Here is a 27509-nt window from a genome sequence, read left to right as displayed (position 1 = left end):
CAGAGCCATAGAAACACCCACTCTAGTCCCAGGGATAGCAAAGCTTAAATGGTCTTTCATTTCTAGCTTGGTTTCTTGGATTCTCTCCCATTCTTCTACCCATGCAAAAAAAGAGCTCTTGTGCTTCACCTTCTGAACGTGTGATCCTTGGCCACACAGCTGTCACACGGACAATCCCCTGCTCAAGAAGCTGCTCTGGGATGTTATTTGACTGCCAAGGAACTCTAACGTGGAGAAAATCTCCATCCAAAAGGCATGGAAAATTCCTGCAGAAGAAACTACAAGTCAGGTTTTTTCCTCTTAACTCCAAGCTGAAGCACTTCCTGGGCAATCACTTTCAATATGCAGAAGCTATGTCCAGACATAATAAAAGAAATCCTAGGAATGACAACAGCTTTAGAAACCTAGCTGGTGCCTGAAGCAGATAACTAGTGAGCACTTACAGCATAGGTGGTGACATACTTTGGTGTTTTAGTTGCCTCTGGTGCTGCTATAATCATTTTTCCTCTGCAGGGAAAAAAATAAAATATGGTATTTCTGTGGAAAAGCCTTTTCTCCAAAAGCAGAGGAAAGAAACCAACATTCAGAAATGTAACCTGGGGGGCAGCATGAGTGCTTCTGACAGGGCTAAGACAAAGACACTCTGGAAACCACAGAACCCTTCAGTTCTGCCAGAAGTCCTTCAGACTTACCTCTAACCAATATTTACAGTATGGGTAAGGACGTGTTTATTCTGTTATGCACCTGACCAGATAGAGAGAAAACACAGGCTTTGCAAACACTTCCCAAGCGTATTTATTAGTCAGGACTGATCTGTCTCAAAGTATGACCTACTTCATACCTCAAATGGCATTTCAACACAGGGCAGCTGCACAAGCCTCTGTTCCCCCTGAATACATCCTTGATATGCCAAGACAGACTTTAGCACACCACTTATTCACATGCATCAGTTCCTGCATTTGTTTGGGTTTGAGCACAGGTGTCTAAGAAATGTTTTTTTTTTCTCTGTCCTAATCATTTGAAAAGTTTCTTTCTTTTCTTCCTCCACTGTTTATTATCTACATCTTCAGCATCATCAGGAGGATCTGGCATTACAAAGCCATCAGTCATTTTATAGTAGACTATTGTGGAGTCTGTCTCAACTACGGCCAAGGTAACTGACAGCAGGGTGTTGGGATCCTCTGGAGGGAGAGAGGCTTTCTTCAGTATTTCCCTTAACCTAGGAGAGGAAAAAAAAAATCACTTAGAAAGGAGTCCACAACCACCTACAATGGCACAAAGGTAGAATGGCATCATTCCTATTTTTATTCAGCCTGTTTTCACTCTGCAAACTTGTCTTCACTAAAGTGAGCATAATACCTGTTCTGATAAAAATCCAAAGTCATGTAATCAAGCAACAAAAGAAAATAACAGAATCAGTTATACACATCTCTGCTGGAAATGGCTCAACACATGCTTCTAAGCTTTGCTTATGTGTACTCGTGTGCATGTGCCTCAGCCATCCCTCATCCACCACAATCTTAGCACGGCAATGTCTACTGGCCCTGTTTTCCGTAGACTTAAATAAGACATCTAATTAAATAATACCTGGTGTTCAATTGGAGAACTGAATAATTAAGACTTGTTCTATTTACAGAGGTAAGTCTTCCAGTCCCTGTGCCACAGGTCTCTGCCAGACTGTGGAAGGCCCAGGAGCTCAAGCCAGGTTTCTCTACCTCCCTGTCTAGACTAGAAGCCACAAAACTAATGTTCTTCTTCAGGACAGTCAGCACAAATAACGTCTTCCTTAAAAGCTCAAGACAAAGTTATGCAATTTTTCCTGTTTAGCTTATTTTAAGAGTAACATGCCAGTTACTTTTCTGTTCAGAGCTCAGGACAACACTGATCCCTGGAGTCCCTGGATTCCTGGTCCGACTGGGGAGCAAGTCCTGAAGGAGTGCGGTGCCCAGGGACAGAACACTAACACTTCCCACAGAACATTACCATAGGGAGCTTCCTCCTTCCCCCACAGGTCAGGTGCAAGAGGGCTCCTCTGAGATTGCTGGGACAGGTTACATTCCAGGGGGAGTTCAGCTGTGCACCAGGATAAACCAGTCCTGGCTTCATGCACCCTCATGAAGATGCTCACCCAGCAGAGCACAGGCAGCTCTGAGGCCAGGCACTGCAGCTGAAAACAGGGCTCTCTCTAAAGGCAGCAGCTTTCAGACTTCAATCATCATCTTCCCTCAGAACCCCTTTGATCCTCTAATAAAAGCCAAATGGAATGCAGCAGAGAATGAGCAGCATCCTGGAAAGCCTCGCTGTTAAGCCCATGACCTTCTTAAGGATCCATCTGTGTTCTGAGCCGTGCATAATCTAGCCTGGTAAATTCAGGAGGGCCTTTCCTCCTGCCTGCACCACTGGCCCAGACACACAGCAAGGCAACACAACAGTCACTTCATGCAACAGAGATACCACGGCTGGGAAAAGCCCCATCCTAGCCCTTCCACATCAGCACATTTCCTAACAACACAACAAATAAGGTGAGAGAGACTGTGCTGGCCACTGGCAGAGGAGAAACACTGCAAGAGACTCCTTCGGGCAATGGGACACCTACTCCTGTGCTCATCACCACCTCAATAGGCTCTGTCTGCAGGTAACTTACTCTGTGCTTGGCACCTCCAGCTCCTGTCACTTCCAGCCCCTCTGCAGGGGTACCCCCAGCACCACAGTGTCCTGCCAAAGTCCTGGCAGGGAACAAGAGCTTGGGAAAAGACTACAGATGTCCTTCCTGACACACGCAGAGAACAAGAATCCAATTGTCACATGCAGAATCATGAAATGATCAGTGTGGGAGGGGACCTTAAAGCTCATCCAGTTCCATCCATGGGCAGGGATATTTCCAGTATCTCAGGTTGCTCCAAGCCCTGTCCAAGCTGGCCTTGGACATTTCCAGGGATAGCCACAGCTTCTCTGGGCAGCCTGTGCCAGGGCCTCACCACCCTCAGCAGCCAAGTGTCTGGAGAAAGCTCTAAGTTGGTGAGGCCAGACTGCTGGCAGAGACCCCCGAGGAAAGAACAATCCATGAAGCAGTGGACATTAATCTCTCTTTCTCCTAGGAATGCAATATAGAATTAATGACAAAGTGCCAAATTAAAGGGCACAGCTACCCAGAAGAGATATTTTGGGAGCCAAAGAAACCAAACTTGTGTTGAGTGTGGACATTGCTCTATCTGGGACTAGAGTCAGGCAGAGGCCTGGATTCACCTGCCAGCCAGGGCAGAAGCTCCTTCCTGTTTTCTTTAATACCTGTCACTGGTTTTCCTCATAGTCTATTAGGAGCAGGGATGGAACACTGAGGCCTTAGATCTGCATTTCTGGTACTCTTGTTTTCTACTGCCAAGCACAGACCCCTGAAACTTTATTTCCCCCCATTTAGCAACTAGGACTTCAAAGATGCCCCATGATCCCAAAAGCACCCAGGTCCTGACAACAGATTAATGATATTTCTTCGCATTTCTTCTTCCTTTTCAGGAGACAAGAGTTCCAGGATTTATGTAAGGAGCACAAAGACATGCCATTGCATCAGGATGATCTGCTAACTCTGTTGTCCACAGATGAAGAATGACAACTGCAAATGCACCCTTTTCCTCTTCCCCCTTCCCTCCACACAGGCAGCCCCAAGACAAGGGCTCTCATTCATGCATACCACAGGAGCCACAGTGCACTGCAGCACATCTGCAAAGTGGTGAGAGGCTAACTTTTAGAGGGATAAGCTTTGGAATTCAGGAAGTCTGTGTCAGATGCCAATCCCTTGCCCTCCTCCCCTGAAGGCATCCCCAGCAGCCTCTGTGTCCAGCCTGCTCACAATATCCCTCTGCACCAGCAGACATTGCAAAGGAGCCTCAGAACCTCTGATTTCACTGCACTTGCTGCCTGCCATGAGCAGGAAGAAATACTGCAGGAAACATATAGCTTTTGTAATCCTTTCAATGCCTCTAACGCTGTCTATAGAAAAATAAAGAAAGCATGAAGTGTTGTTGGCCTTCTCAAATTCAAAGAATGCACGTTTGACATCCTAAACAAGGCAAGAAGCCTTTATTTCAAGGGAAACAGCCCTTAAGCCTGCCCGTCCCACACAACAGCTGAAGTCAATGATGGAAATGAAGTCCATGTGGTAACACCCCCCCAACAGGTCCATCTGATTCAAAGTACCCAGTTAATGGCTACCAATAAGCTCCTTAATGACCAGTACAATCTGCTACACCATACAGAGGATGACAACTATAAAAGATGAATTTGCTTTTAAAAAAGTGGATTTAATGTTTCTGAAAGTGTCAAACATCAGTGGAACAGAGGAATTCAGTGCATCCAGTAGCCTGGCAGATGCCAACAGCCTTGACTACCTTCATTCCCCCGCACCCTGAGCAGCCTTTCCCCCTGGGTCACAGGTGTGTGTCAGGACACACTCTGGAACCACTGATAACTGATGGAACACTGACACCAAGGGGCCCACGACCACTCTGGGCTTGGTTCCCCAGCTGTGCTCCAACAGTGTGAGCCCCACAGAAACTGTGGGGTTAAGCCTTTGGCATGGACTGGCTCTCTCTGGTTCCTCCTTTTCCACAGGAATTCCAGCATGCCCACTCCACTGTACACACACCCAGTTTTCAGCAGAATGGAGAGACTTGACACGAGAAAAGGTACAGCTGTGCAATAGTTCCTGCTGTTCTTCAGGGTCTGAGTACAAGCTCAGCACGTTTTCACTACAGTCTCAGGTAAAGCCTGTGCTGGAAGAATGCACTGTGTCACTTTGTCACCTCCTCAAGGACAGCAGACAAAACACTCCATCACCTGAGCACATGTTCACCCATAGGCTCAGCCTGGCAATGGACATCAGAGGCAGACAACCCTACCCATGCCACCTACTTGGGATTTATGCCAATGACTGCCTGGTAAAAAAAAAATCCACAGCCCCAGGAGGGTGCACACAACAATCAAATGTGCTGCTGCATGCACAGTGAGAAATCAAAGCTAAAATACCCTGCAACTACTCCTTCCAATCCTCTCCCTCTCCACAGGATGAAAAGCCAGGGAATGTTAAAACAGGCAGCACAGAAGCTTTAGGCGTCCCACACAAAAAAGGTACCTCTTGAACAAAGGCATTGTGAAGGAAAAATAACTGAAGTTAGGGGAATACAGACACCACAAGAAACACTCTAAAGTTTTATAGAATGTACACAAGTAGAATAAGACTAAGTATTTTTGTAAGAATTCTCCTTTGTTGGAGATCATGCAGTGCAAAGGTTCCAGTGTAATTTGAAAGCCCAGCTCTAAAACCTGGTGGTGCCTGCATGTTCACTCAAATCCAGATCTGCTCCCACCAGGCCAAATGCAAGCAGGACAAAGCCCTCATTTTCCACCCAGGAAGCAAACTCACATTCACCTCATGCTCTAGAAGATGCAAAGGACTTCACCTCAAACACTCTGTTATCCAAAGAGCTGGCATTTCTAAAACACTTTGCATTAGAAAAACAGCTTAGAAAAGGCTTTCTAGTTATCTACAGACTAGAGTCAGGAGGGATTGCTTTTTTCTACCAAAGAATTAGTCATAGAAGCAGGTTTAGCTTACTTAACATTGTGCAAGGAGCACTGCAGCTAAGGGAACAGCACTAGCAATGTCATCCTGCATCTGTCTTTACTGCTGCATTCAAACCTAATGATGGCAGTGAATTGACCTGGTCCTCTATTACTGTGGCAATTAATATCTTTAAAATAAAATAAATCCCAAAACAAGAAAATCCATACAAATCCATCGAGAGAGCAGAGGGGAATGTTGCATCCTTCTCCCATCTTAATTTTGCACTAAGTAGGCCCTCAACACCCATCAGAAATCTGTGCTGTGTCTACCAATATCTGCTCCCAAGAAAATAACACTGCCCTTTTCTCTGGAAGAAAGAACCAGGTGTACAGCTGGTGACCCTGAGGTTTCAATTGACTCTGCAGAAACCAACAAAGGGCAGAATCATATAGGAAAGAATTCAAGCAGCAAGTTCTGTGATAAACAAAAGAGCATTTCAGAGACACATCCCATGCAGTGCCTATGAGAAGCAGCATCACTCTGTAAGCTCAGAGCAGTTTTATGGAGGTTGCATAGAGCTCCACTGAGCTGAAATGGAACTACTGCCTTCCATCCCATAAAAGCCAAAGGCTTTCAATCTGCCCTTTATACTTGGATGAATAATTCCTTGCAGGCTTGGCCAGCCCGAACAGCTCCCTCCCCTGCTCGCCAGGCAGGGCTGCAGAGTGCACACAAGTTGGTCTCTGTGCCACTTCAGAGATCATTACCCCGGGTACTGGAGCATGCCATTGTCCCAGCCTGGGTCAGCACCATGGCACAGGAACCTCCCAGAGAGCACAGTTCCTTGGATTTAGCCAGCAGTGCAAACTTTAGCACAGTTCACAATCAGGAATGCTGCTCCAGACCCTGCTGCAGGGCAGGCAGCAGCATTAACCCAGTGCCTTGAAATATGTGGGAAGGAGCACGTGGAGCTGGGAGAACGTGTAAATGCACACCACTAGTCCTTGGGACTTGTTCCCAAAACACATGGACAGGGAATGCTAGAAGAAACTCAGTTTTTGTAATGGAAAGAAAAAATAAATGCAAATAAAACACCACATGCCACACTGGTCAGGAGAAGGAATTGAAACCCCGAGGAACATAAATATCTTTTTCCATGGAAGTTCAAGAAGAAAACAAGACAAACCATGCAAAAGGGAGGTATCAAAGTTCAGCAAAGTTCTACAGGACACACTTACTACTGGATGCTCAGTCACAGTACTGCATAACCAAGTCTGCTGTGGGAGCTGCATCAGTCTCATTTAAAATATTAAATTAATTAAATGAAAAATACTAATAAAGAGCTTGCATTTAGGAGCCACTAACTACATTTTCAATGTGTAATTTACTGAATGAGTAAATTATGCCTATAGCAAGGGAGTTACTGACAAAATTGTGAAGAGGATGCAAGACACACGTCACACTTCCAGTGCTTTGAAATAACAGGATTTTTCAGTTCATAGTAAGATTTATTTCACCATCTACAGACTTTGAAGACAGTAAATTCCAGTCCTCAGATTTCCTTCTCAGGACACTTATCAGCTTTAAAACAAAACATTCACGTATTGCTTTTTTGTAAAGTAAGTTAGCATTTTAACGGAATAAGCCTTTCCCAAACTTCGCAGGTCTCCATTACCTCAGGCAACTTCATCCCTCATTTCCAACACTTGCATGCAAAATACAAACAGAGCAGTGACGTGTCATTTAATCTGACATTTTATCTGAAACATTTTGCTTAGACAAGGTTATTTGTCTAGGACAGACAGTGCCCAATTCTATTAGATCTGGGACCTAACTCCCTGGTCCTTGAAGGATCAAGGCTTTCCAGGCTATCTAAAAAATCCAGCTGTCAACACTCTGAGCTCTCCTAACTTGCTGAGCTTGGTTTATGCAAGTCATTTCTGCCAGCTCTGAAGCAGCATTCCCAGGATTTGACTGCTTCCTCCACTCTGGGGAGCCACATTTCTGGAATGTACCGACAAGGTACCTGGTGTGCACTAAGGTGTTGTAGTGAGCAGCAAACACATCCCAGCCAATGCACCTACAAACTCCTCCTGCAAGCATGAGTCCCTGCTTAATTCAGAGGCTCTCCAAGCCTCAGCCAGCTGTGTGTGAATCAGAGCAGGCCAAGACAGACAGAAATTGCATCGTACTCCCCAGGGCTTCACTCACAGAAGATTCAGCAATCTTCATCTGAAAAACACACAGAGCACAAAGCCACTTCTCAAGACTGTGTAAGATCATTTACTCTTTGCTTCAGAGCCCATAATTCTGTAGCTCGGTGGGTTCCTGTGCAGCCCTACCCTGCCAGGGTTGGATGAGCAGCTTCCACCCAGCTCTGCAGAAGCAGACAGTGAGCTTAGGAAGCAGAACAGCTTTTGCCTTCAGCAGTTAATTGTCACGCTCAAACTGGACATGATGAAATCTTGTAATAGGCTAAAAAACATTGAATAGACTTTTTGTAGGGTACTCGTATTTGTCATTTGCCTAGGTGTCCTGCTGGTAATTTCCACAGCAACTTTCCTGTGGCCTTTTAAGGACACACTTCTCAGTGGCAGCCAAGTAGGGAACTTCATGAGACACCTGGAAGGCAAAGCTTGGCTGATGTGGATTTGAAGAAGAGAACCATCCCTATATTTCTCTGGAAGACCAAGCCCACAAGAGTGACTGACTAGTATTTGCAAATATGAGATCTTTTTTAGCACATCCATAGTACTAAAATCCATTACTTTCTGTGAATCACTTTCTTCCTTCCACCAGTAAGAAAAATACAGAGTGGAATGAAGATGGAAGTCTGATTTCAAGATGTCACTTCCAAACCCCACCCAGGCCTTACTGGTTAAACAAGGAAGTGCTGCTGGTGTTACTGGCTTCTTTTGCAGTTAGCAAAATTCCAGGTCCAGAAATAGAGACAGAACATTTTCACCTTCCCAAATCCCTCCAAGGGCTTATTTTCAACACTAAGTGAGCTGCATTCACTTGTACTCATACCTCCTCCCCTGCTTTTAGCAAGTAACACAAAACCCCAAAGTGCTGCTTTGAACAAAATGCAGATGCACGTTCAATACCACAAATACAAGTGTTGTACACAAATACAACCTCCCAGCCTGACAACATCCATGGATACTGAGCACATACAGGCTTTTATGGACGGACCTGGCACTGCAGCCTGGGATTCAGCTCATTTTAGTGACAGCACACCCTATGTAGTTGCTCTGCAGCAAACCCTAGTCACAAACTGTACTTTTAATCAATGTGATGCATTCACTCTTTGCCTCTCCACCACACATCCTTCCAGTACTGGATTCCAGACACTCCAGTGCCAGAGGCAGAGCAAACAGCATCACCACAGAACAAACAAGTGCAGAGGCTCCCCATGAAAAGCTCCAATGACACAGTAAAAGATAGGACATGCATGCAGTGGAATATCTGTCATCAAAAGTCAATCAGAACATACTCCTGGCCTTGACCTAATGCCAGGAATCCAAGTTTTCAGCCCAGGTGGAAATACACTAAATTAACCAAGCACAACAGCTCAGCACGTAGGTGGAATTCCTCAAAGATCCCACATCCTCACTGGCTGCCTTCTTATTACCACCTAAAATCCTAAAAGCTGAGAGTTGCAGCGTGTCCCTTTCACACACACACACACACCCCCCCCTCCCGCTTGCTGTGGAGATCACATCACATTTCTCTGCAGCACCAAGCCCACAAGAGTGGTTGACCAACACTTGCAAATATAATACTTTTTTCAGCACAAAAACAGTACTAAACCACATCAATACCTAGTAAATAATTTTCTTCCCCCTCACCCAACAAACAGCAAAATGATGATAAAAGTCTGTCAGCAAGACATTGATTTGTCACTTCTAAAACCCAAAATAAAATGCAAAAACATCACTCCTAAAGTGCACATGCACATCTAATAAGTGCAATTAACTAGCTACCTACCACTGTGTCAGGCTGCTGCCCACAGAGCAAGAGGAAGCAGGAAAAACCAGTAAGATTTGTAAAGTCAGCTCTGGGGCAGCTCCTAGCAGGAGTGGGAACAGAAGAAACTGAAAAATGTACAACCATATGATGCAGCTGAAATAGTCCAGGTCTTCAGAGTCATCATGGCAAATACCAGTCAGAGAAGGCAGTCTTTATCAGAGAGTAAATCATACTGTGTGTCTGAGGCCGCTCTAGAGGCCAGTTAAAACAGACTGTAAAACTACTGTAGTGGAAATTTTCTAGGCCGCAAATATCTGTAATGTAACAAATTCATGGCTGTGCTGTCTTCTGCTTGAAGAATTGCTCTTGTATGTGTGAGGAAATTAAGTTGAAAATCACAGGCATGTGAGACTCTACATCTAAAGTAAAAGGAGTTTCCTGTTCAAAGTAGCCAAATTATAGTTTCAAAGCAAAAGCAAACCAAACCACACAAGGGTTATCCACAAATTTGACAATAAAAAAAGCTGATTCTTAGGCAGCTCTGAGAAGATTTCTTTCCTCTTAGGTCCTTTCAAGTCCAGCAACAAAGCATTGCTACATTTCCCAGACTACAAAATCAGCACAAGAATGTTCAAAACATAAGCTGTGTCTAACCTTGTCTCTCAAACACATACTTTGGTGTCCACTGTTTTCTCCTAGCACATACACAACTCCAGACAACAGGAAGTGTTTATCAGTGGGCATCGGTTGCTGCGGGAAGCTGACCCCCGAGAACCACTTCCAGACAGGGAGAGACAGAGACTGATGCAAAGTTGAGATTTCCTTAATGTTCCAAGCTGCCTGTATGTCTGCAGCACCCAAAATAACTCTGCTTTCCTCCGATGTTCCTCTATTTCCTCCTTTCCCTCTTGACCAAGCCATCACCAGCCTGTAAAATGTATCTGTGCTCTGTTTTCTGTCAGTGGAAACCCGAGACAAGCAGTGAGCACACCCTCACCTCTCGTGGCTGATCAGGATGTGTGCAGGCACCGGCACCATCACCTGGAGCCCCTCCTGCTCCCTGGCACGGGCATGCAAACACACCAGCTGCAGCTCTACCACTCCCACGGGCTGCACCTCATGCCAGTTCCTCCCTAGAAACGTTCGTCGGGGATAAGAGGGGCAGAACACAAAACAGAAGTTTTAATCAGTCAAATAACAAATGCAGTATTTAAGTTAACATCTAAGGTTTTGTTTTCCCTCCCCACAGGAAAACTCCACTCATCTGCCAAATTCCCCTCCTGAGAAGCAATCCTGCTAAAGAAACCCACAGAGCAGGACCAGACTGCTTGCTCCAGAGCTGCACTGATAGATGGTAAGCAGGGATCTGTCTGACAAAGCTCCTCTTCGAAAGGCAAAAAGAAGACAAAACCATGCAGCTTTAGTCATCTGTAGCACTGTAACCCAAACGTGGACTTCATCAGCACCCTGAACTGTGAAGAACAGGTGCTAAAAGCATGGTTAATGATAACACAAAGTTCTAACCTCCTGCTGAAGTTTTTGCCACAGAACTAGAGAAATCTTCTTTTAAAGACTCTTAAGGAATTTTCTTCAGAGGTGTAACAGCAACAGATACTATAATTTCTGGACTGTAAAATCCCTCCCTTCCCTGACCTTGAGAAGCACCAGGCTCCAAGGAAACCTGAAATATTTTTCTTAGGCTGGCTGGCTGCCTACTCACCGTCCCTTTTCAATAAAGCCAACCTAGAAGAATCCAGGCAGAAGTTTATATATCACATAACTCTGCCTCACTGTGAGCAGACACCAGAAGACTACACTAGATTTCACAGGATCGTTTTGGCTGGAAAAGCCCTCTAAGATCATTGAGTCCCACCACTGACCTGACACTGCCAGGTCCTCCACCAAGCCATGGCCCTAAGCACACCACCTACGGTTTGGTATAAATTACTATATTGTTATATTATATTACTACAGTGGTTATGAATTACTGCTACCACACTTGAAAATTATTTTCTTTGCTAGAGGAATCACCCCCCTTTCCAGAAAACAGGCCAGCACACAGCAGCCATTTGCTAAATGGTGACTTTGGTGAAACACTGTTATGTGAGTAACTTCACATTAATCTACAAGTGAAGATTATCACAAGCTCAATCACTGAACTTGTCACTTCACCTTCCTACATTCCTTTTCCTTCCCCTACTCCTCTTTTGCTCTTTTTTCCATGCTGACTGCCTTTGCCCTGGAACACCTGCACCTGGAACTGCTGGATGAAATGGGTCCTCATCTTTGCACAGGCTCCAGGGAGGCAGAGGATAGAAACTTTCAGCACAAAAAGTCTCAAAATGGGCACCAAGGACTTTGTAGGAAAGGTCCTGTCCCAGTGCAAACAATTAATTTAACAGGTCCTAAGGGCAAAAACATTTGTTGGGACACAGTCGCTTCCTTGATTTACCTTCTAAGAGGTCCAGGTACACCAGAAAGGCAGCATAGACTTGAGTGCTGTCAGATACATCAAGTGACATCATTTCTGTGAACTGAGACCCAAAGAGGAACGTCAGTGAAGGAAAGCACAGGTTATACTAAGAATGCACACACCATCTCTACAGCCAGCAGAGACACTGGAATCTCACACCAGCTTTAAGGCAATCAAAAAGCAGGACTTGTTTTCTGACAGTATCTCAAAAGCTCTTTTTTCCGCATTTCCCATATTTTAGCACTTTAAAAAAGCAAGCAAAACAAACAAATACAAGAGGAATCACAACTATTTCTGGAACAGCTCTAGCTTTGTGGAATTTTACCTATTTTGGGGTAAATAATTTTACCTATTTTTGCTGCAGCACATGAATATAGACGATGGCCAAATTAAACACCTCCATGTTTTCGGTGTGGTAAAAATTAAGATGGAGTCGAAGTTTAAAGCATTTACATTTCCCAGCCGGGATTCCATAATTTATAACCTCCATTCCTGCCAGCAGTGGCATTCCCCAACTACCCCACGGGCCGGAGTCCCGCTCGATACACCCAATATAATAGATTATATTGGCATCTTCCCCCAGAACCCTCCTGGGGGGACCCCACGTGCACCTCAAGAGCCGCGAGGGGGGAATCCTGCGGGGTCCTGGAGGGAGAGCGGGACCCCCGAGAGACCAAGAGACCCCTGGCCCGGCCTACCGTGGGGTGAGTCGTGATCCAGTTGCCGCCAGCCGCCCCCGACCAGCTGTCCTGTGCCCCCGGGGCCCGCCCGGCCGCGGAGGAGCCCTGGCCCGGGTCGGTGCCCCGCTCGCCCCCCGGGGCCGGGTAAATGTTCCCCCGGCCCGGCCCGGCCGCCGGCTCCATGCTCTCCCGCCTGTGTGCAACACGGCTTCACTCCGGGCGACGCCGCGCACCCCAGCGCTTCCCGGAAACTGCCGCGCCGCCCCGACCGTTCCGCCTCCGCTCCGTTCCTACCCCCCCTCCCCAGCCATGGCCAAAGGCTTTTAAACCCTTTAAATGAAATATATGTGTATTCCTTTCACGGTCCCTTCTTCTAAAGGCTCCAAAGCAACGAATACGTTATCAATCTGCAGTGTCCAGAGCTTTTATAGATTGCATGTTAGGGACATGAATTCAAGGTATTGCTATTAAAAGCACTTTGGACTGTTTCACTAGAAATCTCTCTGACTTCTAATGAGAATATGCTTTACCTAATGCCAAATGTCCCAGGTCTGGCTTACCAGCTGCATCTGTCTCAGTGTCTCTTCTGATACATTTCAAACACTGGCTATTCTATAATAAAGCATCAATGCAAATTGGTCTATATGTATGGAACCCATATGTGGTTTGTAGCCACAGGAAGTCGTATTTGGGCCAGTCTAATTCAAGGAATTTTGAGGTAGCTGGCTGCTTAAAAAGCATAGTGTTAGCCAGCACTTCAATTCCCTGGGCACAGAACAGATAGCTAGATAGCTAGATGGGATAAAAAAATCAAGTCTCCAAGACTTCCATGGAAGAGTTGGCAACAGTCAACAGTGGTTCACTCAACTGTTGGGAAATAATTGGATGGATTTGAGTTCTTAGAGGTGAAGAAGCAAGTGAAAGGAGATGGATCCACATCAATCTATAGATGAGACAATTTACATCAGCAGGATGTAACCTGTTTTCTACAATGTGGGAAACAAGTCTAATTTAGAAGAAATCTGCCTCAGAGAGAATTTGTCACCTGACAAACCGAGGGATTATCCCTCTGCCAGAGACAGTTGTCGCAGCTGAAATCTTCTTGTTTGGTGTAGATATGTAGAGGAGGCTGAAACAAATGACTTAAATTGTTTTCTGTGGGACTTAACATCTGCAAAAAGCCATTTCTTCCTCAAAGCTAAAATATTTCACCACAGAGTGGCTCATTGTCCTGTCACAGCAGGATGGAGTCTGGGCTTAAAAAAACCCCACAGGATATACTTTTGGCCACTAATAAAGAAGTCAAAATGCATACAGATTTCTTTGGACGTGCACATAAAGTCACACACATTGATAGGTATTGGAATGACACGAATTGTCAGGGTAACTGTTCACCCGAGCTCTCCAAACTTTGCCCCACACTGTGTGTAACTGGGAGTGAGAGATTAAGCTGCACTGACTCCTTTCTCTTCTGTGTGGAAGAACATCTCATGTTGCAGGCATCTGCTGCTCTCCCTTCTTTGTGTTCCACAGCAGCCAGCCAGCACAGGGAGTTGTGTGAGCGAGGGAACGTCACTTTGGAGAACAAATTACTGGCTTTGGGATGCTGCTGGAGGCATTGCATTTGCCCCCAGCAAACCATTATGGCTCTGACGCTGCTCACAAAATAAAAAGAAGGGAGGAGTCTGAAAAGAGCTGAAGGTAGTTCAGATTTCACTGAGGACATCAAGAGCTGCACAGGCTAAAAACACACTCGGAGTTCTGGCAAAGGCAGGCACAGGAGGGGCGTATTTCTGCTGAAATATCGTAAAATCAGAAGGACTGTGACCCAGCTTGAGTGTCCAGTGGATGCAAAAAGCCGGCTTCCAGCCCCACACCAAATATAATTCGGCAGCATTAGTCCCAACCCTCCAAATGTGAGCGGTCCTGTGGGTGGCAGCGGAATTCCGTGCGTGTGGATTGGGCTGGCTCCTGCGAAACTCTAATCACCTCGCACAGGCTGCAAAGCTGCTCCTTCTATTTGGTTAATGAATCCAAGCATAAAAGCAACATGTGGCAAACTAACCATGAAAGAAAAGCCTCATTAATGTATCTAGAAGGACAATTATAAAGGCATCGTGAAGGGCAAACAGGAGGAACATATTTGCACTAATTGTTCAGGAAGATGCATACAAATTGAGAGAGTTTCTCAAATTTTAGTACAGATGATTCTATGACCCCTGGAGATTCTTTATCGAAGTTTCCTAGGATGATCCTTTTTGTGATAGTTTTTGGGAAGTCATCTGATTGGGAAACTGAAACAATGTAATTTGGTGTGGGTGACAAATTAAGTTCTTTAGCTAAAGAAGAACAAACATTAACTCTCTCTCTATGTGTGTGTGTGTATATATTTATATATATATACTACCTGGATGCAAGCAATTCACAATGAGGTTATGGATAATTAAACAATTGTTTGCTTGCTAAAGGTTTCCTCCTTTTTAAGTGTTGCAAGCACATAGCCAACAGTAGCACCTGCTCTAAGTGGGTCTGTCCACCTTGGTAAAACTTCCTACCCACAGTAAAACCCAAATACGCTGTGATGGGGCCCTTACAGTTAATTAGAGATTTCATCTTTAAAAGGGTTTAGCCTGCCTAAATCCTATTAACTTCTAGGAGAGCTGTGTGCTATGCCCCTTTTAAGATCGTAACCCAATAATTTTAATTGCTGGAACATGTTTTATGTATTTTTATGCTAAATTGCCATCGGTCTATTCATGGGAACATTTCCGTGGTGGGTGAGTCAATGAAGTACAGGGAAAATCTTCCCTGTATTCCCCGTCTTCCAACAAGAGGTGCTGAGAAAGCTGGGGTTGTTCAGCCAGGAGAGGAGAAGGCTCCAGGGAGACCTTAGAGCCCCTTCCAGTACTTGAGAGGGGCTTATAAAAAAGAGAGAGAGTGACTTTTTAAATGGGCAGATAGTGATAAGACAAGGGGAACATCTTTAAACTGACAGAGAGTACACTTCGATCAGATATCAGGAAGAATTTCTTCCCCGTGAGGGTGGGAAGCCCTGGCACAGGGTGCCCAGAGAAGCTGTGGCTGCCCCATCCCTGGCAGTGTCCAAAGCCAGGTTGGACGGGGCTTGGAGCAACCTGGGACAGTGGAAGGTGTCCCTGCCCACGGCAGGGGGTTGGAATGAGATTATTCTTAAGGTCCCTTCCCACCCAAGCCTTTCTATGACTCTACGATATTAATCTTTCAGCTTTGTTCCAGCTGGGACAGTGCATCCCTCCTGCAGCGTGGGATGGGTGTGGGGTGTGCGGCTGCTTCGTGCGGACATCCCGCGGATGTTTGCCAAAAGCTTTCTAATATAAAAGCTCAAAGTTACTTTAATTCCCTACCTGTGTGAGAAAGATGAGGGCGATGGATTCAAAGATTCAGAAATGGCAGCATGGGGGCAACTGTGGCGGTTCGTAAGCATCGAAACTAAGGGACGTCTTAGCGTTAGCAGCAACACTCCCAAAGCCTCGTTAAAGCCCAAAAGTCGGGTGGAAAACCGTGGGGTTTGCAGTTTTTACTGCGGGTGCTGAGCAGCTGCGCTGATCGCAGCCTCCCGGGGGCCTGGGGAACCGCCCCTGGGGTCGGGGCAGTGCCGGGAGGACTGCTCCCCGAGCGGGGCTCGGCGGGCGGGCGGCGGCCCTGCTCCGCTCCTCCTTCCCCTCCTCCCTCCTCCTCCCGCCTCTTCCCTGTCCCTCCTCCTCCCGCGTCCCCCGGGCCGGAGCCCGGACTGCCGGCGGCTCCGGGGCCGCCCCGCGCCCATCATGGCTGCGAGCGCGCCGCTGGTGCTGCTGCTGCTGCTACTGCTACTGCCGCTGCTGCGCGGCTGCGGGGCCGCCCCCGAGCCCCCCGAGCCGCCCGAACCGCCGGGCCCCGAGCCGCCCGCGCTGCCCGAGTCGGCGCTGCTGCAGCCCACCGTGCTGCTCGCCATCCTCGCCCGCAACGCCGCGCACACGCTGCCGTACGTCCTGGGCTGCATCGAGAGGCTCAGCTACCCTAAGAGCCGCATCGCGCTCTGGTAAGGGCCGGGGGCGGGGCGGGGAGAGGGGGCTCTGCAGGCAGCCAGGACCGCGGCACTCCGCCCGGGGAGCGCGGAGGGGCAGCGGCAGCTCCCACCCGAGGAGCTGGGACCGGGGCACTCCGCCCCGGGAGTGCGGAGGGGCAGCGGCAGCGCCCACCCGAGGAGCCGGGGCTGGACTGTGGTGGTCGGGAAGAGCTCGCCCCCCGTTCCGGGGTCCCCCCGCATGTCGGGAGCGCGGCGGCTCTGCCGGGAGCCTCAGGGAGATGAGTTATCCCAGCAGAGCTGGCCTGGAGCCTGGGAACATTCACCGCCGGAGCATGTGTCCAAATCCACTGGCACGGAGAACTCCGGCTGGGAGCGTGGGGCCGGCTCCCGGCTGGTAAATCCCGGGCTTTGTGGGAGCTGGTCGGGATGTGCCGGGGCTGGAGAGCGGGCGGGCTGGGTAGGTGCTGGTGGGCGTTGAAAGGAGCATTGTTGCCAGGCTGGAGGCTGGAAGATGGATTCAAAGATGTATTCAGAGATCGCAGCATGGGGGCAGCTGTGGCGGCCAAACGGGGGTCGGGATGGATGGAGGAATTAGAGCAATTTGGGAACTGGTCAATCTGCCTTTGCAAGGGGACAAAGAAAAAAAGTAATCTTTCAACCTGACATAAGTGTTGAGAGGAACAGAATTGCTTGCAAGGACCCCAAACAGATTTTCTTTTAAATTGTGGTGGTGGTGTAAAATAAGAAATGGTGCTGTAGGGCCTGATCAAAAGTTTGCTGAAGTCCGTGGTGAGACTCCAGTTAACTTAAAAAGTCAATACAGTTTAGTTTTACTTTGAACGGGCATAGGGAGGACTTTGTCTCCAGTCACATCACTGAAGTGTCATTAAACAGATGTTTCTGTATGTGCTTCAGGAACATGGCTGTAATTTGTCTGCAAGTACAGGGCTCTGCAGAACATCAGTGCCTGGTATAAGCAGTGCATGGATCTTCTTTGCCTTTTTTTTTTTTCCTTCCTTTCGTGTTGCAGGTGTACAAAGTAGGTTGTGCTATCAGGCCAAATTTGGGGTGCCACACAAGTGTAATGTGGAATCACAAGCTGGTGTGTGGCAGTGGGTAAGTCCACATTCCTCTGTATGTAGATCTGTGACTCCTCATTCATTTGTATCAGTAGGAGTTTTGCCAGCTGAGATTTCCTCATAGTAGATGTGTATAAAAACAGATATTATCAGACCCCCACATGGCCTCTGATTCAGCTAAGCTCGGTGTTTATAAAAACTTGCGGGAGTTGTAAGTGCATTCCTGATCACCAAAGCAGAGTGCAGCCTGAAATGTCTCTTGCTGTACAAGTGCAAAATAAGTTGGTGGGGGGGGGGAGGTGGTTTAAGTCCTGCAGATAATTGGTTGGCTCTACAACTTTTTCAGTACATTACTGGCCTCTGCAATATTGTGTGAAAGTATTTGTGGGGACTTCCTTTAACATAACTTAAAATATGCTAAGGTTTCTATAAGAGATCACTCCCTTTTTAAGAGGATTGCACACAGACACAAGGCATGCCTAAACTGGAAAATGTGCTGATGAAAATGTCAGGATTTATAAAATGAGAATGACTAAAATGTCACAGCCACTGGAAAAGAAGTTCTGAGGATGCTCTGAGTTGCCACAGAGTGAGAGGTACCTGTGGGGTGGCAGTGGTTCCTTGAAGAGGTTTAGTTCTGCTTCCCAATAAGACTTGAGCTTTTCCAGTGCTGGGAGTGTTTCAGGACACAAAGTACCCACTCAGAGCAAGCTCACATACGATATCTATCAAGTCTCTTGAGAACAAGTGAAACCATTCAGTCAATTTCTGGAAGCATCTTGTGTTTCAGACAGAGTCCTTTCAACAGATGAATTCCAAGGTTTACCTGTGTCCCTGTGTTACTGGGATAGCTTGGGGAGGAGGGCAGGGGAGTGGTGTTTGTCAAGGACTTGCATTCCTCCATTGCCATTTATATTTTACTTCAGCATTTTCTTGAGTAAGTCAGCATTTTAAAATGCCCAACCATAGATCTTGAGAATGAAAACTGAAGACATATATCATCTCTCAAGCTCCCATATGCTCTCTCTGCATAGCTGGAGGGCTGAAATTCAGCAGGGGATTCCTCTGATGGATTTCTAGGGGGGAAGCTTTATGAGTGACGGTAAAGATGGGTTAAGAGATAAATGAGTTTGAAGCAGGCACTGAATTTCCTTTGTGTAGTCTGTATCAATTAATCTCAAACTTTGTTATCCTGATACTGAGCAAAAGATGTGCACTGAACAGCCTTGTGTTCCCTTCGGTCTTAATTATGACTTAATTCTGAAGGTGGTTGTGAGCAGCCTCGGAAGGACTTGCTGGCTACTAATGAGCTGAGCAGGCCATTTGGTCTGGGGCCAGCTGGCAAAGGAACCGTGGCCTTGCAGTTAAACCCTCCCTTTCCTTCTTACTTTCCTCCCTGAGAATGGGGAATTTGCATCGGAACTGCCTCCTGGGCCGGTCCCTGGCCTGTGTTAACCCCAGCTGTCCTTGCCTGGGAGAGCAGGCCAGGTCACCCCAGGATTGTGCTGATGACTTCATGGTGGGAATTTCTGTGGGACAGCTCAGGTTTCTGTCGTGGCCCTGCTGAGATTCCCGGGACAGACTTGGCCGTAGGCGGTCTGGGAGCCTTTGGACCCGGCCATCCCAGTGGGAATGGCAGTCTCCCTGCTTTAGCCACAGAACCCGAGCTGGGTCTCCTGTCACCATGGAGGAGCAATGCTGGATGGAACAGTCGTCCCTTCGTGGAGGAGGAAGGGTCACAGCCATCTCCTCCGAGCGCCCAAATACCCAGTGCTGTGGAAAATGGTATGGGGCCCACAGCAGGAGAGAGCCTAAAGAAAAAACCTAGCTGTTGGACCCAAGTCCAGCTTTCTTAGAGCCACAGAGGGTTCTTCTGACATGCTGCTTGTGTGGCTGGCCCTGGTGGGGCTGAGTTTCTCCCAGGGCTCCCTGTGCTTCCAGCCCAGCTGGGAAACTTGCAGGGAAGGTGTACGGCATTGTTTGTGCTGGGCTTGGAGAACTGCAAAGGGAGGGAAAGCGATCTTTTATCTTGGACAAAAATGAGCCAGAAGTTACGCAGTCAGCGTGCCCCAACCCTCTTTTTTTAGCAGGCTGAGGTTGTGGTGTTTTATTTTGAGCTTTATCAATGCTGACTGTTTATTTGAGATTGGTCGATTACTGGTACAGAGTGTTTGCTTGTCAGGCAGGTTCATCTTGGCTGCAGTAGACAGCCTAAAAGTGTGTGTATTCAGTTTATCACATTGCCTTACACTTTCCTTAGTCTCAGATTAAGTGATGGTATAGCAAAGAAAGTTGCCTGTAATTTCATCTTCTGCTTCATCCTAGTGGGCCATCTGCTCTTTCATCTCTTAGTAACCTGGGGACTGAATGCCTGCATAAATGAGTTGGTGCTTGGGAGCAATAATTAGGTCCTTTTGTGCTTGAAAATCTGTGCCTGCTTTGGGGATCAGAGTATTTATGTATACTTATATTTCAGAAATGATAATGTGAACGATAGTGAGACAGGTGGAAAGCTGGAATAAATCCCAGCTGAGAGATGAGTGGATATACTGTAACACAGCTCCAGTGAGGGAATGGTTTCAACTTAAAAGAACTGGTTGTAGCTGAAAATAGAAGCTGATGAGATCAGTATAATAATTATGTTTCATAATTATATATTATTAGTCTGGAACTAGCTGATGATATCTGAACATTTTCTTATTCTTTAATGGTTTAGTTTTCAAATGTGAAAAATTCCACATAGAGGGCAAACTCCAATGAGACGCAGGGATCATTTAAAACTTTAATGGCTGTTACTACACACAGGGAAGTGTTGGCTTTCAAACACCCTGTGTTTTCTGTCCTTGTCTCCATTTGAGCAATGAGGTCACTTTAATCTTCATGGTCACTATTAATCACTTAGGAATGCTGAAGTTCCAGTCTGCCGGCTCCGTCTCTCCTGCTTCTGTCCACTGGTGTTTTGCATCCATTTCAGGTGTGCTCACCTGTGCTGTGACTTCCACGTGGCAATATTAAAACATAGGTTTTAGAAATTAACTGACTTTTCCCTTGGCTTGTCATTTAAATTTTAGTGGGATTTATTTTCCTGTTTGTATTTGTAGATATTTTAAATTTATTTAATATGTAGTTTTAATAACAGTCATAGACTAAGTGGGGTCAAGAGTGAGATGGGATTTACACAGCTCTGAAATTGCAATTAAGGTGACGTTCCTGTTGTGCAAGATGTTGCAGACAGTCTTTCTGCCAGAGAACTTGCATTTAGATGACTGCATCAAAAGAAAGAAGAGGAGTAAATACTTCCAATTTCTAGCTGGGGAAGTTGGGGTAGAAGGGTAAAGTAACCTACATGAGATTCTTGAATTTATCAAGACTGGAGATAGAGGAATCAAGAAATGTCAGTTATGAATGCTTCCTTGCTGAGGTCATTTTTACACCAAGGTGTAGTAAAATTACATAAAAATGGAAAACCAGAGAAGGCTAAAGAACTGTTCCCATCCCAATATCCATAATATCCACTTTTTTTTTTTTTTTTTTTTTTTTTTTGTCCTTTGGGTTTCTCTCCCCCATCTCAGTCTTGGCAAACTGAAGCAAATGACATAATGAAATTGTTCAGTAGAAACATTTGAAGGGAAGTCGAAAATTACTGCTGTGCCTTGCTGAGGTCTGCATGGCAAGACATAAACCACTCTTCAGCTAAAAACTGTGCAGTTCTGCAGAGAAGCCATAAAAGAGGCATGAGCTGTGTGATGGCAATGTGCAGGGTAGCAGGAGTTTCTTTATTTTTCCCTGCTGTGGTCACAAATTGCCAGATTCTGATGCTTTTTTGATGTCATTAAAGAGCACCTTGTCCTATACTTTATGTTAGGCTCTACTAGACAGCAGTGTGGATATTGGGATAAAAGAAGAAAGGCAAAAATCAATTCAGCATCACCATAAAATGAATAAATAACCCTCCAGAGGTACAGGGATAATACTGTAAAACTGGTATCTTGAAATGTGTAGGAGTTCTGTGACACTAGTGAGCATAGTACACTGTGTTTGTTTAATTATTTTTTAATATCTGAATCCTGCATACTATGTATCTCTGAAAATACAACCATTTATTTTGGCTGTTGTCTTTTGGCACCCACCTTTTGAGACAGGGGTCTACCCTGTTATCTGTGTGTCTGTCCCTTGTGTCATAGGCTGCCTGGTGCCTTGTAGTGATGCCTGAAGTGACCACCTAAAAACAGAGGCTAGACAAAAAAAAGAGAATAAAAGGAGGTATTTATTTGAAGGACCTTCAAAGGTACACTTCAGGCAGTCAAAAGGCTACACCCAAGATGGACGCTGGGTCTTCACACTTTTATAAGTTTGGTCCATTTGCACATCAGGGTTAATTCTCCAATTATAACTTCAGTTAATGATGTAACTACCCCAAGTTTGCCCTCCTCTTCAGCGGCCTTAGTTTACATATTTTGGGGCCTGGGGCAATAAGGTGTCCTTGGAGAGTTAAACCTAGAGAGGCTTTGTTATGTCCAACCAGCATGAGAGAACAGCAGCTAGCAGGCTACAAGAAACTTCAGAGTTACACACTAGGCAGTGCAGGACTTGAAAAATAGAAAAGTTAAAACCTAAGGCATCAGTAGTGCAGGTGGTGGGTTTAGAGACTGGAATCCAATAAAATAATGTGTTGCCCCAAAGAAACAGTGGGACAGAGTTCAAAAGCAGAGGCTGTTGTTTATGATAAGCCTTTGGATGTTTTCAAAGGTCAGGGAGATCTAGTTTTCAGGGTGTTTTGTCTTTTTTAATGTGTACAAAGTAGGGATAAAAAGACCTCAAGGAGTCATCTGGTTCACTCCTGCCCAGGGCAGGATCCCACTTCATCCCTGACGTGTCTTTCCCGCAGGGTTGGGATTCCTCATCCGGTCCAGGCTGCCCAGGTTGTGCTCTGGGCTGCCTTCTGAACCATCTTTAGGTATGGGGAAGGTGGGAGGCAGCTGTGGGAAGGTATCCAAGGACCAGCTGGAATCTATATTGGCTGTTAAGTGCTCCTGTTAATTTGCCCCTAAAAAAAAAGGGGGGGAGGGGGCAATTTCACTTGTACTTGGCACACCAGCTATTTCAGCTCCTTATTTCTGGTGAATCTGGAAGTAGGGATCAGTTAGGTCTGATCCAGGGGGAAGCCTCCCCAATTCCTGCTGTCATCTTCATATTATAGGGACAAAGCCTTCTCCCCTTCCCCAGTGCTTCTCCAGCTGAACTATGCATGGATCTCCTAGGATGGTTAGTGCTGGAAGGCACCTCCAAAGGCTGGCTTGTTCCTGCTCAAAGCCAGCCCTGGTGAAGGCTGCCTAGTACTGTTTCAGTTCAGGTTTTTAACGTCTCTAGGGATGGAGACTCTACAATCCCCAGGCAGCTTGTCACTGTCAAGAACTGTCTTGGAAATTCACGTGGGCTGAGGGTGGCAGACCTATGGGACAAAGGCTGCTGTTCCAGCCGCTTTTTCTTCTTTCTCTTTTGCATTTCCTGTTAAGTGGAACACATCATCTTTTCAGAAAGCTGCCTGGTCACTGCCCATCAGATTCCTGAGGAAGAGACCCCAGGTGTTTGAATGCAGCTGGAGAGGGGTCAGTCCCTGGGAGGTTTGGCAGGGCCCTTCCTGAGGAGAGCAAAACAGGGATTTGTGCTGAATCAGAGACTGAAGGGCTTTTTTGATCTCTTATGTAAATTATCACACACCTGCAGTTATTTATCTTAGTCCCCTGAAACTTAGGACTGAAACTCTTCGTGCACTGAGTCAGGATTCTCTAAAAACAGGTCTGTGATGCACATGGTGTGCAGAACGTTGCCCAGCACTGCTGCCATCTCTCGTCCCAGAAGGCTCCCTGGAGCACCATCTGGGCTACAGGGTCAAGAGAGGACTGAGGTGATGTGGGGTGCTGTCTGTCAGAACCTGGAATTTCCTTCCTGTGGGATGATGTCTCAGACTTCGTATTATTGCAGTTTATTTCTGTGCATCTCATTTCCTTTATTCTGGTGGTATTCATCATGCACGTTGATGGTGCTCATGGCCAAGGGTGGATTACAGCTAAATGGGGCCCACATGCACCAAAATTTCAGGGTAAAGAAAGACAGGAATAAGAAAATTTTTGGTGTTCTCTATGAGGTGGATTTTTTTCCCTCTTCTGTAAAATGACTAGCTCTTTCATAAAGGCATGTGGCACTGCTAATAGGCTCAACAGTGAAGAAAAACGCAATTCTCTTTTCCTTTTTTTTGTGTACAATTTGCCTCATACAGTGCCTGAATCCAGTTTTTAAGCATGAAATGATTCGTTTTGGTTGTGTGTGCAGGCACATGCATTTGTCTATATATCTATATCTGGTGTCCTTGGGCCAGAGCACGTTTGTTGCTGTAAAATGACTCCAGTTTTCTTTCTGGAAAAGTTGACAGGAGCCTAACAATATGTTGATTTTAAACTTCTTCCATCTGACTATGGATCTGATATATGCTTTCAAATGGAGTTCAGTCACCAAAGTTTTATGTGAACCACTTTTGGTTGTGATAAATTTTTGCAACATAACACATTGTTCCTCTTCTTGACATGATGTGGCTCTGGCTAAATTTTGTACTAGAGACTGAATTCGCTGCAGAGGACTGAAATTATGTTAATGGCCTATAAAGCAGAATTTCTTCTATTTCTTTGGGAGAAGTGGTTGCTTATTTGAGGTAGCTGTTACACATTTCGGGAGCACATTTCGGGAAGTGAAATCTCCTTACTCAGGAGTGAAGGCTGGTGTGTCTTCTGCTTTCATTCTGACCAACTATTTAAGTAGTCAGTATGTTTTTTCCCCCCTTATTAACATGTAACTGACTGTAGAATCAGGTAAAACAGCATGAAAGCTGATAGTGTTGTTTTGGGGTGGGAATATGTCTTCACCAAAGTCTGCCCTTGCTCTTCTTCATTTATTAAAACATGAATGTTGATGAGATCTTTGTATCATCCATGCTGCCTGAGTGGTTGTAATACATGGAATGAATAGATTTCCAGTTATTTACCTTTCATTCTGTCTGGATGGACTGATAGGAATGACACACCTGTTCTAAAGATAAGCAGATCTTGATCTGGACCAGGATTTTGAGGCTCTCCCCCCTGGAGCTCATGAGGATCTAAGTTCATGCTGAAGCAGAAGATAGTGGGAGTCCCTGTGAACTACAGTGCTGTGGTAGGGTTCATTTAAGCTTTTTCACATTAGTTTTGTAAGGCTTCAGCTCCAAAACGGAATTGTTTGTTGTTGATTTTTTGTTTTGTTTTGGTTTTTTTGAAACATTTTTCCTGAAAGGAAGAAAAACATGATTTATATTTATGCTTCTTTTTCTCCTTTCCCCACACAGGGTACAGGCTTCCCTTGATTCTAAAAGGATTGTTTGCTTAGTTTTGCACTTTGATCTCTCTGCAGAGGGAAGGTTATGTGTGGCTGCTGCCTGGCTTGAATTTTGCCCAGTGGCAACAGTGAGGTTGCATTAACTCTGAAGGGTTAGTTTATAGCCTGAAGCTGATAGCAGGTGCTTTATCTCTTCAGTTAGCAGGTCAGAACCTTGGTTTTGCTGCTGGCTCAACAGCTGCTCTTAAAATGGGTGCTGTGTTGTACCTTTGGGGGTAGAATGAGAATTTAAGGTTGTTTGAGTTATTTCCTTAATACTTTCAATCATTCTTGTTCTTACAAGGTACTTGGGAAAATTCAAGGTCAGGTTGGATGGGGCTCTGAGCAACCTGGTCTGGTTGAAGATGTCTCTATTCATTGCAGGGAGGTTGGACTGGGTGACATTTAAAGGACCCTTCTCACCCAAACCATTTCAAGATTGGAGGAAAAGGCTGTTTTCCAGCATTCCTACTTTGAACTGCTAATTGTGACAAGGAAGGTAAATGTTAAAACTATGACAAATGCAAACCCTTTGTTGGTTTTTTTTCCGTTGGTTGGTTGGTTTTTTCCTCTGTTTTTTAGCTCACATACGTGAATTATTCCGTACCAGACTTCAGCCAAGTGAACTTAAGCAAGTTCCTGTAGTTGGACTGCTGTATCATTAGATAACCAAAAGCCTGCTTCAGGCAAGCTGTAAAAAGATGTTAGCTAGGAATTGTGATTTTAGAAGGAAGAGCTGTGAGAAACCTGTTCTGTTCCCACAGTTTATGTCTAGGAAGCAAAGAGGAACCTGACCTGTAAAGCTTTGCAGCAAGACTCTTCTCTCCGTCAATCATCAGCCCTCCCCAGTTCATGTGAGGAAGCAGGAATGTTACTTCCTCTTTGCAATAAAAAGAAAACCAGAAAAACAAAGTAAGTGAGATTGAAATGTGGTTCGGTGTGTGCTGCAGGAGCAGAGCAGGTGCTGAGCTCTGTCCTTGGCTGCACTGCCCCAGGGAGCTGTTTTCCCTTTTTTTTTGGGGTGTTCCACAGTGTGTCCTTAGCCTCTGCACATTAATGCTGTGAGCCCCCCTTGAGGTTCATTGAGGGTGTGTTTTTACTCTTGCAAATTCTTCTTCTTAAATGAAGACAACGAATACATTCCTGCTGTCTAACCAGAACTTGTAGTTAACACCATGACCCATAAAGACAATGACAAAAATATTTACAATTCAGTGAAAAGCACAGCAGTTACATGCAAAAGTCGCTACACTAGACTAACAAAAATCCTTATTTAAAAAAAGACATTGAAAGATATGTCAGCACAGGAACTGCGTGATTAAGGTAAAGATTTGTGTTTTCATTTTGGAAAAACAGTAAAAGGCAAGCTATTTCACTTTTCTGTAAACTGAAGAATTAAAAGGAGTTCAGGTGTCTTCAGGAACTGCTGGCCTGCATTTTATTTGTCCTTAATTCGTGGCTAGAATTACCAGCAGGAGGAATAGCTATAATAGCTTGAGGTTAGCTTTCAGGCTTGGAAATCTAAATATTCAAGGATCTGTTTTACTGATGCTTTGTACCGGCTTAAAAAGTCAGGAGGAGGAGTGGTGTCAGTAGGGAGCAAGGTTGTATAATCTCCTCTGTTACGGACATGATCTCTTGCTGTCCAAGGGATTAAACTGAAGTTAGGTCTTGGGAGTGGGAAGACTTTGAGAACTTCAGTTACTTCTGCAGATCCTACAGATGGAGAAAAGGGACGATGGTAGTGGAGCGTCTGATATGGCCTTCTGATGCTCCTGGATTGAACTGGGGTTCCTTAGTGGGTTGTGGTGAGGAGTAAGATTTGGAGATCTGAATTTTCTGCAGGATCCTGCATGCTGGCAGAGTTGGGAAGCAGATTGGTGTTGACTTGGCTGGATGGCATTTTTTTCTCTGTTAGTGTGTTCAGAGGGTTTCTGGAAGTACTTTAGCTAGAGTTCTGTACTTTTAGTGCCAGGAACTTGATAGCTTCTCTAGTTTGGCTTGGCTCCAACTCCTTCACTTTCAGGCAGAGGTGTGATGTTGGTAGAGGTGAATCCTTTCCGTTCACAGGACAGCTTAGGTGAGGGTTGGGGTTGGGAGTTCCAAGCTGCTGCAGACTGAGATATAAGCAGGTTATTCAGGCCCTGGAGGTTTAGAAAAGCCAGCTGCTGGTAGGGACCAAGCATTCCATGTACCCTGTGCTGTTTGTATCTGGTTTAGCATAACCAGTTCTTGTAACAACAGAGCAGTAGCCCAGTACTTTGCTCAGTTTTCCCAGTCTTACTCCTTTAGCATT

The 27509-nt window shown here is 45.7% G+C and overlaps 2 protein-coding genes across 2 annotated transcripts in view; one reads left to right on the top strand and one right to left on the bottom strand.

The window, feature by feature from the left end:
• Nucleotides 1-771: 771 nt before the first annotated feature.
• On the bottom strand, nt 772-12908 carry TSEN15 (tRNA splicing endonuclease subunit 15). Its single transcript, XM_010406358.4, has 4 exons — nt 12704-12908; nt 11985-12066; nt 10530-10665; nt 772-1219 (listed from the first exon to the last, which is right to left on the bottom strand). The coding sequence occupies exons 1-4, from the start codon at nt 12866-12868 to the stop codon at nt 1015-1017; spliced, it is 588 nt and encodes a 195-aa protein (XP_010404660.1). The 5' UTR covers nt 12869-12908; the 3' UTR covers nt 772-1014.
• A 3636-nt stretch (nt 12909-16544) lies between these two features.
• Nucleotides 16545-27509, top strand: part of COLGALT2 (collagen beta(1-O)galactosyltransferase 2) — a 47658-nt gene continuing 36693 nt past the window's right edge. The window contains exon 1 of the mRNA XM_039556180.1: nt 16545-16742. The gene's annotated coding sequence lies outside the window, so the exon portion shown is untranslated. The remainder of the gene's footprint in view (nt 16743-27509) is intronic.

Source organism: Corvus cornix, chromosome 8, assembly GCF_000738735.6.
Source record: "Corvus cornix cornix isolate S_Up_H32 chromosome 8, ASM73873v5, whole genome shotgun sequence".
NCBI classification, from domain to species: domain Eukaryota; kingdom Metazoa; phylum Chordata; class Aves; order Passeriformes; family Corvidae; genus Corvus; species Corvus cornix.
The sequence above is the reverse complement of the archived record's forward strand: the minus strand, read 5'-3'. Positions and strand labels throughout refer to the sequence as shown.

What these genes read in the sequence shown, in the direction of transcription:
- TSEN15 (XM_010406358.4), bottom strand. Translation starts at nt 12,868, where the DNA reads ATGGAGCCGGCGGCCGGGCCGGGCCGGGGGAACATTTACCCGGCCCCG. An exon ending in GTACCTGGACCTCTTAGAAG is followed by an intron (nt 10,666 to 11,984) that starts GTAAATCAAGGA and finishes GAACGTTTCTAG; the next exon opens with GGAGGAACTGGCATGAGGTG. An exon ending in ATCCTGATCAGCCACGAGAG is followed by an intron (nt 1,220 to 10,529) that starts GTGAGGGTGTGC and finishes TTCCTCTCCTAG; the next exon opens with GTTAAGGGAAATACTGAAGA.